This window comes from Phyllobates terribilis, unplaced genomic scaffold (genome assembly GCF_046119375.1).
Source record: "Phyllobates terribilis strain yellow unplaced genomic scaffold, ASM4611937v1 Scaffold_4__5_contigs__length_816908805, whole genome shotgun sequence".
Lineage (NCBI taxonomy): Eukaryota > Metazoa > Chordata > Amphibia > Anura > Dendrobatidae > Phyllobates > Phyllobates terribilis.
This window is the reverse complement of record NW_027362764.1, coordinates 535,364,169-535,376,770: the sequence shown is the minus strand read 5'-3', so window position 1 is coordinate 535,376,770 and position 12,602 is coordinate 535,364,169. Positions and strand designations below refer to the sequence as shown.

The 12,602-nt window shown below is 40.1% G+C and overlaps 1 protein-coding gene across 1 annotated transcript in view; it reads left to right on the top strand.

Moving 5' to 3' along the window:
- The window catches only part of ZNF407 (zinc finger protein 407), a 641,504-nt gene that overhangs the window by 393,647 nt on the left and 235,255 nt on the right, over positions 1-12,602 (top strand). The window contains exon 7 of the mRNA XM_073678940.1: positions 4,964-5,084. Within this exon, the coding sequence (XP_073535041.1) occupies positions 4,964-5,084 (121 nt within the window). The remainder of the gene's footprint in view (positions 1-4,963; positions 5,085-12,602) is intronic.

Genomic DNA, 12,602 nt, shown 5'->3' with positions numbered 1-12,602 from the left:
TCCGTGCGCGGGTCCGCTAGACGAGGAAGCCGTGCAGTGAACGGAGACACCGCCGAGTGGCCGGGGCAGTGAGCATGTCGGCATCTTTGCTGGGAGGAGGGCGAGGGAGCATGCATGGATGCAAGCATTAGCATTACAAAAAAATAATTAGAAACACCCCATGAAACCCAAGTAAAGGGAGCGGGCCATGTGGTCAATTATAAGTAACATTAAGGCAAATGAAAATAAATCAGTGCATCAAAATAGTGGAGGTACAAAAACCACATAACATAAATCACAGAGACCTGAGAATTATAAAAACTCTCAATTGTATACACAGTCCCTGAACAACATGGAGAGTCCTAAAGCAATGAATAACCAGTCATTTAATAAATGAAGAAAGAAGGAATTGTGCGGTGTTAGTGAAGAGCTAGAACAATTAGACAGGAGATTAGGTTATAACACACAAACCTTTTATTGTTTAGTACGCTCTGTAACGCCACGACGCGTTTTGATAGCAGACGCTATCTTCCTCAGGTCTGAGGAAGATAGCGTCTGCTATCGAAATGCGTCGTGGCGTTAGAGAGCGTACTAAACAATAAAAAGTTTGTGTGTTATAACCTAATCCCCTGTCTAGTTGTTCTAGCGCTTCACTAACACCGCACAATTCCTTCTTTCTTGATTGCTAATCTCCCCTGTGGAGAGCAGTGGACGCTGCTCTGTTTACAACTAGCCTACTACAGGACCTGCCGTGATATCATTGTGGAACGCCCACTTCGGTCACACGGTCCTGGTCATGTGACCTCTGAAGCAGACAGAAACTCCCTACAGCAGTTCCTGCTAAGCTGTGGTCATCATACAGACTCCCACCTGGAAGCGTTTTCCCTTGTTGTGCGGGGCTCCTTTGCACAACAGGACCAGGTGAGTGGTCACAACATCTCCCCCTTCATTCCCCCCCCCAAACCTCAGGCTCTTCACCATTGGCGCTCCAACTGCTTTTGTTTTCCATTTAATAAATGAAGGCATACAGACCTCAAATAAGAGGTTAAAAAAAAACCTTGCAATTGCTCTCTCAGGAAATAGCATAAGTGTAAGAGGACCTGTACCTACCACATGCCATTATAAATAAAGATCACACTGCCCATTACCCCAATGCGCATGTCACGTGTAATTTCGTGAGGTCCAACCTTTTGTTGTAGGGTAACATACGTACTCCACAGCCAGACTGCAATTGTACGGGGGAGGTCTAGATTCTGCTGATTGACTGCAGTTGAAGGGGAAGGTCCAAACTCTACAGTCAAACTGGTGTTGTAGAGGATGATGTGTATACTCTATAACCAGACTGCAGTTGTGGGGGGGAGGTCCAGACAACAAAGCCAGACTTTAATGGTAGTGGGAGATCCAGACTACACAGCTAGACTATTGTTATAGATGGTGAACTACGAGTCACAACCAGACTACTGCTTTATCATATAGACCAGACTACCCAGCAAGGCAGCGCCTTGTAGTCGGTTGTCCAGATTCTACAGCCAAACTGCCGATCTGGGGTAAGATCAAGCCTTTTACTATATGAAATGCCAGACTGCAGGCATCGAGGCAGTCTAGACTACAAAGCCAAAAACGATTGTTAGAGGGGGAACTCCAGACTACTCAACCAGACTATAGTTATAAGAAAGATTCAGAAAGATTTTAGCCATTTTGACAGTGACTCTAAACTTTGAAGTAATACAATATGTAATCTGTGCTACATACAGTACATTAAAATTAACATAAATATAGGAAAAATATCCTAAGGGGGTTGTCCACTACTCTGACAACCCCTTCTCAATCCTTCTGTTTTCCCAAGGCTGTGGAGTTGGAGTCATGGAGTCAGTCAGTGTAAATTTTGGTGTAGTCGGTATAAAATGGACTGACTCCGACTCCTATAATATATAATAAATTGGGTTCAGTAGTACAATGCAGTAAGTGCTGTAAGTTTATTCATAAGAATTTGTGAAAGTTCTAAAATGTCCTATAAATGTTTGTTCTATTCATGATCTAAGGATGTCGGCTTTTAGTTGAGATGAATCTGTGCTGCACTATATATATATATATATATATATATATATATATATATATATATATATATATATATATATATATATATATATATATATATATATATATATATATATATATATATGCTCAGTAGTGAGCAAGTGCTGTGGAGTCGGGAGTCGGAGTCAAGGAAATTGAGGAGTCTAAGATAGAGGTTTGACTTACCAACTCCACAGCCCTGGTTTCCCCCCCCCCAGTAAAATAATAATACTTATACTTACCTCCGGTGCCGGCGCCGTTCCAGCATCGTTGTCACTGACCTCTCCCGGTGATCGCGTGACATAATGTCACACAATCCCTGCTGCCAATCAGGGCTGGTTTCAATCTCCTCTTCTACAAGTGTAATTTACATCCGGAGGAAGTGAGAGCGACCCCATCTGACTTACTCCGAATGTCTGATTTGTTTGCAGGAGGGGAGAGTCAAGTCAGCCTTGATTGGCCCGAAGTGGAGGTGAGGAGAAGTGTTGTTATTTTACTGGGAGGGAAAATAGGGGGTTGTTCAAGTAGTGGTCAACCTCTTTAAACATTTTGCTCTTAAAATAAAATATATCTGTATACCATACGTGAGTACAGTTTTCAGTATATACAGTAGCATTATGTTCTGTGGAATTGAGCAAACCTTTCTAGATAATACATGTATACTGTACACAAAAATTCATACTTTAAGGAATTGAGCTTACTGTTCCTGTTGTATCAGATCGAATATTGCAAATATCTAAGTGCTAGTTTACCACGTACCAGGAATACAAGGTAGGTGCAAGTGTTAAATATAACACAGATATCTGTTCTTATGTAATCTGCTGTGTGTAAATTCATTGCCTCGGGGGATTGCAGCTTTAAGGCACCCTTACAGTTTTCCCCTTATACTTCTAGATTCTCGCTGTTTTGATATGAATTGTACAATGTAAAAAGTGTTGCCTGAGTTCAACATCAATAAAATAGATTTTCGTATGGCAGCAACATACATCATAAGTCATTATTAAGTACAATACCTGATGGTCTCTCTAATATACATGTACTACTTAAAATGGTTAATTTTTGCTTACCTCTAGCAAAGGTATTAAGATTAATTCACAATTTTAAGAGCCATTTTACTCAATTTTGGATGAGTAATATGCAATGGGTGTGACTGATCCACTTAAATATGGCAATTTGATGTTTCTAATAAATGTTTTTTAGTATGACACATTGTTTGGCTAATTCTTTATTTTCTGTATACTATGACCTAGGTGTTCGGTTTTTTCTTTTGGGTTATGATTAGTTTTCTGAATGGTCGTTTATAGTCTGGGACATATGTATTTCATATAATGCATCCCGTGATTGAAGTGTATGGGGTATTTATTGCATGGACATATGATATATGTGAATTCCAGGAATTGTTCTAATTACTTTATGCAGCGTAAACTGGTCTGAGGTGCGTTTTTAAAATCTGTGAAATGTCAGTTTCTCTTGTGGGTATGCCGAGTTTTATGTGTGAATTTTCCCCATAGAAGTTATATGTGGAAAATCCGTATAAAGAAACGTATGTACGATAATCTGCACATGACTATGTGACAGGTCACGGCGGTCACGTGACCTGTCACATGACTAAATGACGTCATGGAAGGTCTTTTTACACCACTGCGAGCCACCGGGGAGCCAGGACGCATCGGAGAGAAGACCGCAGGGGATCAGAAGGTGAGTATAATTTTTTTTTTTTTTTTTACCATTTTTATTCTTTTTTTAACTATTAACTTGCTCACACTATATAAATCCATGCCGGTTGCATGGATTTATATAGTGTGATCGATTTGTCAAGCACTTTTCCAAGTGATGCCAAAATCACTTGGAAAAGCGCTTGATAACCCGCATGCGAAAATGCATGTGAAGAACGCTTCACATCCACATGTCACTGGCAGGAAAAACGCATGTACAATCCGCATGTACAATCCGCATGTACAATCCGCATGTACAATCCACATGCATTTTTCCTGCCAAGGGAGATGCAGAAAAAATCCGGATCATTTCTGCTTCGTGGGCACTTAGCCTAATACTCATCGTGGGCGTGTAACCTTTTAGTCCTAGGATCTGCCTGGTGCCACAAGGGGGTACAACACTTCCAGTATTTCTGGATTTCTGTTTCTATAATGGAATAGGAATAATGAGATAAGCAGATCAGGCAAAATTCACATTTACTTGTTCGCACTGATTTACCCATGAAATTCGATTTGCAGAGAAGCTATTCTCTGCATATTTAATGTCTGTCCAGACTCCGGAGCATAACATATGTAATATGTAAAAAATTTTAAAAAAATTCTTATACTCTCCTTACCAGCCCTTCTGCTCCTCATCGTTACCCAATCAGTTCTCGTCGCATCTTCTGATCCCTTCCACTAGCACTGAAATCCCGAGGCATCTCACAGTGAGCGGGGACTTCTGGCTCAGATGAGGCCCAGGAGGGTCCTACGCAAGTGCATGGTAGGTCACTATGTGCACTGAGACCTTGCACGTGTGCATGTGCAGTACCATCCCTGGGCTCATCAGAGCTGGAAGTCCCGGCTCACTGTAAGAGGCCTGGGGATTTCAGTGCTAGAGGAAGGGATCAGAAGATGTGTCAAGGAGCAAAAGGGCCGGTAAGGTGGGTATAAGGATTTTTTAAAAATTTTTTTAACCTTTTGATCAGCCTTTACTGTACAGAAAAATGTCAATTGCCACTATTTTGCTGAATTTGCACGAAATCTGATTACAAAAAAATCTGTAAATTGGCAATTGCAGATGTTTGTTCATTTGTTTGGTATTATTTCTACTCAAATTTTACAGAGCCGTAGAAACATTTTCTAATTACTTTATATTGCTTGATTATGTTTTGTTCTTTTATAAAGAAAAATATTCTGGTCATGTATTTCAGGCGAGAAACCATTCAAATGTGATGAATGCAATTTTGCTTCTACAACTCAGTCCCATTTAACACGGCACAAACGGGTTCACACAGGGGAGAAGCCATACATGTGTCCATGGTGTGACTACAGGTAATCATGCTAAATTAAGTAAGGCCTTTTTGTCTGTATATGCTGATGATATTTGGAAGATAGAAAGATAGAAATAAATGACAAATATTTTGGCTCATTTTCCAGGTTTCTGAGGCCTTTAATTAGATTATTGCCATTTACTGCTCTCCTATTATGTTCAAGATGAAATGTTTCTTGCAATTCGATTTAGTTTCCATTTCCCATGATATGTATGCGCCTTCTGTTGGTACATTTTATTACTTTGTACATCATGCCACAGTTCTTGAATAATGATACCCAGAATACAATGGGTGCTGGCACTGTTAGAAATCTTGCCTAGGCTATCTTCACATTGCATTTACCATATAAACTGGCAATACTTTAAATGTAGGATGGGACAAGTGCCTGACAGTGGCAGCCATAACCCATAAACTAATATGATATTGGTTTAGTAGAAACATTGCTAGCCTTTTTAATGGTGTATCCTTTTAATGGATGGTATTATTGCCTATGCCAATAGTGGATGTCTATGTACTGTATCGGTCATGCATTACCTCCCTGGGTCCAGCACCGGCTCCCTGAAGCTTTTCCGGTCCTAGTGTTTTAACTATGTCATATTAACAGCACACATCACCACTCTAGACAATCACTGTTCTCATTGACTTGTTCTCTTAGCTTAGCATCCCATGCTGTCAACCTCTGTGCACGGGCACGGAGATCAGTGACTGGCTGGAGTGGTGATTCGTTGACATGACATCACCACTGTTATTTAAACATGAGCACCTGATCAGCGGCGGGGACCAAGGGAGGGTGAGTACTTGCTGAGTTTGTTACTTTATGTACTTTACATAGTTTGGGGCCTACTTCCTTAAAAGTAGTCAAGATCATTAATTGGGTACTCTGCGGAGATGAAACATTTTTGTACTGCCCTTCCCTCATAAACTATAAAGATGAGATGCCCAGTGCAGTTCTATCATCTCTATAACACATGTAATTCAGTGTGACAGGATCTACGCCTCACTGCTCCCCCCTACCGTCTGGAACATTACGTCACACACCAGTATGCAGCTCCTCGCTGAGACTAACAGCCAATCTGAGAAGAGGAGGCATGGCCACGGCCCCTGTGCTCTGTAGAGAAACCGCTATTATTAGGAGATTGGCTGATAGTAGCAGCAGGGAGCTGGACACTGATGTAATGCTCCTGTCATGCCAGACCCCTGATAATGTCTCCTTGTCTGCAGCCCAAGGTGAGGGGGCGTGGCCTGCTTCTGGCTTTTAGTAGCACTCACCCTGATAATATCTCCTTCACACTGCAGGGCTACTAGCAGGAAGCAGACCATGCCCCGCCACACTCCCCACCTTGCATTGCAGACAAGAAGACATTATCAGGGGGCTGGCGTGACAGGAGCGTTACATTAGTGTGTAGCTCCATGCTGTTACTATAAGCCAGTCTCCTGATAATAGCTGTTTCTCTGCAGAGAACAGGGGGCCACACCCCCTCTTCTCAGACTGGCTGTTACTCACAGAGGGAGCTGCACACTGGTGTGTGACATAATGTCCCAGACGGGAAGGGGGAGCAGTGAAGAGCAGCTCGTGTCACACTGACTTACAAGTGTTATAAAGATAATAGAAGTGCAATTGGCATCTCATCTTTATAGTTTATGAGGGCAGAGGTGAGTTGATAAAACAGCAATTCTGGGATTTTTATTTATCCCATCCTGTACTACATTCACCATTGACAAAGATGGCAGACATGAGTCCTTTTCCAGGCCCCCAGCTCTATTACAGCTAAATGGCACCTTGAAATTGTGTTGCGGTTGGAAATCGATGAGGTGAGAGGGAGGGGTGCTCAATAAGGATTGCAACATCTAATGGGAAAAAGTTATAAGGGTATAGACCGTCAACCGTAAATCTTGAGCCCCCTCCATCATGTGCCACCCAACATGGGACGTATTTGTAATTCTGGGAAGAGGTTAAAAGGAAGAAGGTAATATGGGGATTGGGTGATGTCAATATAAATGTGCGGTCACCTGAAAAATTACAGGATTATGGGTTTCAGACCATCCACGCGAGTGTAAAAAAGAGGCATTGTATTTTCATATATTTTATATAGTTAGGTCTTGTAGTTTGTATGAAAATCTGTATTCTAATTCTCCAGAACTAGCTTTCTTCCCAGTTCGGGTATCATGTCATTGTAAAGTGTAATCTCACTATGGGGAATGTTCTGGCTGAGATTTCTTCCATTGCTGTGTTATAGAAGGTGAATCACACATTTCTAAAACCAATCCCACGATATGTTTTTAATCGTCTGTCGATTGATTGGAATATATAATCTGCTATTATTTTTTTTTCCTGCCTGGAAAAATCTGTATTTTGTTAACAAAGCATATGGTGTTGGCCTTTTATATCAGCCATGCTTCAGGTTTGTGTGTTCATGTTGGCGTATAAAAAACCTTATTCAATTTGCATATAAATATTTATGACATTTCATCCATTCAGGATATGTATATAAAGTATGTGGGCTTACTTTACAACTGCCTGTAGCCTTTTTCCTTACACTTGACTGCAATCATAAATATCCTGCACATTAAAAATCATGATCATCCACCAAATCATTTATTACTGTTCAGAGAAGACCTAAGTGATATGATCACGGGCTGATTGGTTGAATCACAGGCTCTAGAAGCGCCGGCCTTTCCAGCACACCAGGCAGAATTTCCAAATGCAGACTATTATGTGAGGCTTATATCACAGATAAATTCATCAGGATTGGATTCGTTTCCTAAAGAAAAAAACTAATTCTGGAGAAAAAATGATGAAATGGTGTTTTCCATGAATAGAGAGTTTTACATTAAAAAATACAAGGGTGAGTCAAAAATAAACCGCACTATGGCTGTTAACTGTAAAGTGCTGCGGAATATGTCGGCACTTTACAAATCAAATTATTATTAATTATTCCCACATTAAAAAAATATTTTAGGCTGAGCTGCGGGCCACGAACGAACCGCTGTTTTCACCTTTTCATCAGATGTGGATCTTAGTCCACGTAGGTGTTCTTTCCACATAATCTACTGTCACTCATTTATCCAACAAGATCAGTCCACATGCGCCCTCAATGTAGTCGTGGATGATACTAGTGCAGCCCTCCTTGAACTTCTCTACACATTCATGCAATCTTAATTTTTTGCGATTAAACTATTTCTAGTACCGCAGTCACAAATAAACTGACGCAACATATGCAATGACTGACGAAACAGTGACATTGTATGGAAAGTGCTGATAAGTCATCCTCATATATATTTTCTACCTAGCTGGTGTCTTAGTGGTCAATTGTTTATTTAATGCCCATAACATGTATTCCATATATAGCATAGCATGTTCAAAATATTGAGGAGTGTACCTATCTTTTCTTTTTTTTTTTTTTAACAGTTACTACCTAAGGTGTGCAGCTGCTCGTGCATGCTGAGCAGCATCGGTACAGTGTCTTTTTGAGTGATTGGCAAGGTTCTGGCTCCTGAGAGCCCACCAATCTACTGCACATCTTAGTACTTATTATTGAAAGAAAATTTAAATGATAGGTTTTTAGGTTCTTGCATTATTACAGCTATTACATACTGGAATCCCATTGCCACTAATAATTTGCTTAGGTGAAAGAGCCATCATCCAACCAATCTCAAGAGCTGTATACCGAAAGTCCAGTTACTCGGTGAAGATTCAGTGAAACGTTTACTCACTTATACAATGCATTAACCACACAAGAGACCTTGAAAGGTTAACTCACAGGGTTAGCCCTCATTCGTTCTGAACATGACATACAAACATGCTTTGGGGAACAAAATCCTATTGACACCAAAGCGGCAACACACATCCCATGCAATCGCATGACTCATTGGTACCTTTAATCAGACCGATAAAGTTATGAGTATTTTAATGAAACATTGTGGGTATCTCCGGATGGATCCCAATCTCTATGATCTGATTCCCTTGACACCTGAAGTGAGGTGACTTTTAGGATTGGAGATCTTTGGGTCATCACTAGGTGGTCCACAATCTCCACACCTCACCAAAAGCATGTGAGACCTGCTTGGACTGCAAGGTTACTGGTACCTATGTTTGCCGCTATATCAGACCCTTAAGGACATTTAGTTTCTTGAAGTGGCAGCACTCCTAATAAATGAAGGATTTTGCCACCTGAAAAAAACTGCAAGGGTAGGGTATCTTTACACATGTCCCAAGAACTACTTTTGTAAAACTAAACCGCAACTGCGTGTGCAGTGAACATTTAGGGGACATTAGACATGGCAGAGATACAACCCTAGCAAAACATATCCCTCAAAAACATGGAGGAAATGATAGATGAATTTTCTTTAATGTTATTCTAATGGTTCCACTATCTATTAGACCAGGTGATTTGGCTAGTAAAACCATTCCATTAAAAACTTTGAGGAGAGAGATGACTATAATATTTTATTTTTCAATCTCTTCTGAGCCACCTATTCATCCACCATTTTGCTAGATTTCAGCTAATCGAATAGCAATAAATTCAGATTATGGCAAATCTGATTTTTTTCGTAAAATTTGTTGCAAATTCCATCCTTTTAGAAACGATTTGCTCAATTGTAATTCTAGGCAGTCCAAACTTGTGAGAAAATAGAACTATTCTTTCAAGAAGTGAATGGAAAGTGAGGTGACTAGCAAGGCCATGGAAAATCATAAAGACATTATTGAGGAATGTGAAGAACCAAACACATAACTGTGCATCTGAAAGTGACCTAAAACCTATGATTGTAGCTTCATTCTAGTGTAACCTTACCAGATATCAGCTGTCCAGTCTGTGGCCTATTGTGACCACATAAATATGTAATGCAAAAAAAATATGTTGTGTTTTATAATTGATTTTTCAACAGCCATATATTACAGTATGTGCTCTAAAATGTTGATCCAGCATTGCTGTTAAAGTAACATTAAAAAAACAACAACTTTGTTTTATTCCAAATTTTTGTTTTTCCTTTTTTGATCTACTTACATTCCCCTTTCATTTTCTTTATCTATTCTATATTCCTCAACCTTGAAATTGCAAAACCAAGAAGGAAAAATTGTGGAATTATGGAAATCACAGGATTGATAGATATGTAATGATTTACAAATGGTGAAAAAATTGAAACTAAATTTAAAAAAAATCTCCATTTATTTAGTATTGAGGATGAGTGCCATGCTTAGAAATACACTCACTTTCACGCCTTAGCATGCCATAATTTTTATTATTAATGGTTGTCTGAGGAATGTTCTGCCATGCTGAATGCACTTAGGCACGCAAATCATCAAGATCCGCTGTTTGCAGCTCCATTTGCAATTGCCAATCAATTACATGCCCGATATGCCTCTTGAGAGACAGATCTGAAGATGCAACAAGCCATGGTAGCACTTTTAGGCCACGCAGCAACATACAACCTGATCTTGTCACGTTGAAAATTGGCTTTTTGGACACTTTGGAGAAATGACCGTTCTACTGGTCCCATGATTGAGCTGTTCTGTACCGCAGGTGAAATTGGTTGTAACATACCAGGCCTAAGGCATCAGTGTCTACACAAACCATTAGATGGTGTTTGCACGACACTGGGTTATTAGCCAGACCTCCAGCTACAGGTGTACCATGTACTTTATGCCTCTGCTCCTACTTGCGATCGTGGTGTAGAGCAAGATGGCAATGGATCCTGGAATGGAGATCTGTCTTCTTCAACAATGAGTCATGCTTTTATCTTGGCCGCAGTGATGACAGGAGATTGGTCTGGAGATCGTGTGGGCTATCCCATGAAGAGGATTTTAGTAAGGAACGTCACATCAACCCTATTTCTGTTATGATGTGGGGTGGCAAAATGTATGGTAGCCAGAACCTTGTAGTCTTTTAGGTACACTAATAGCTTTGTGTTGCACTAATTTAGTCAGGGAACCAGTTGTCCATCAATTTCTCCAAAGTGTCCCAGGAGCAGTATGTCAACATGGCAATGCTCATGCTACTGTGAGCTGCCTAAATATGCTACCATGGCCCGCAGTCTCTCCAGACGTGTCTCCCATTGAACAGATCTGGACTGTCATTGTTTGGCAATTGCTAAAGGAGCTGCCAGCAGCATATCTTGATGATTTCCATGCGCAAGTGAATTCAGCATGGCAGAACATTTCTCAGAAAACAATTATCCTTATTATTAGCATGTGAAAGCATGTAAGTGTGTGTATTTCTGTGTGTAGCGCTCATACCATATAATGACTGAATGGAGAAATTTGTGTAAATTTTGTTTCCGTTTCTTCATTATTTGCATATCAATAACATGTTTCTCCATCCTGTGATTCCCATAATTCCAAAACTTTTCCTTCTTTATCTTACAATTTCATTGTTCAGCTGTTTGTACTGGAAAATTAAATTCTCATCTATTTCTCTTTATGCTTAACGGTGGTATTCCCATCTCCAAGATTCTGTCCCAATACGTAGTAGGTGTAATAATAATAATAATATTAGGAAATACCTCCAATTTGAAATGCAGTAAAGTTCTCCTAATTCGCTATGTTGCTCATCCCCTGTGCAGGGCATTGCAGTAGCTTAGATATCCATGGTTACGAGCACTCATGTAGTGAATTAATTAGTTACTAGTGGTCATAGCTATGGATGCCTAAGCTACTGCGATGCCCTGCACATGAGGAAAGAGATATAGCGAATCAGAAAAACTATACTTCATTTCTAGTTGGAGGTATTTGAGATGGGAATACCCTTTTGATGTCTCTGTGTTGACAGATGAATTCTCCTGTGACACGTACACCAAAAAAAGCTTGCTGAATTTAGCAAATTTAGAATGTCCTTCAAATGTCTTTTTCACCCTAATTTAGCCTGTGATGACAAATAATAGCAGTAATGGTGTGTGTTAATATGCGTATTACTGTGGATAGGACAGGACTGCCATATCATATATACACTTCACAAAATAACCATGGGGCCAACCAGGGCTGTGGAGTCAGAGTCGGAGCCCATTTTGGTGGAGTCGGTATAAAATGGACCGACTCCAACTCCTAAAATATATAATAAATTGGGTACAGTAGTTCAATGCAGTTTGTGGGGATTATTTTTTCATAAGAATTTGGTAAAGTTATGAGTCCTGGAAATTGAGGAGTCGGAGGTTTGGCTTACCGACTCCACAGCCCTGGGGCCAACATTTGCCAGCTAACAATTTGGTGAAGTTTTACTAAAATATTTAGATCTCTTCTTGCCATTAGTAAACAATAATAAGTGGTTCATTTATCCAGATGATGTCACTTATGTTCCATATAAGAACAATCTTAAGAATTGACTCATAATCTCGGGCACTTTAGGGACGAAGTTTTGGCGAAGTGAAATTTTGGTTCCTGAGCTGAAAAGTATTAAATGTGATGTCCCAAGCATATTCCGCTTTTTACATGCTTATAGCATACATGTTTCTCATATGTCGGAGCACAAGCTAACATGATGAGTGAGTCAGTGTTGGAAAAGTAAAACTAATTTTGCCTTCACTC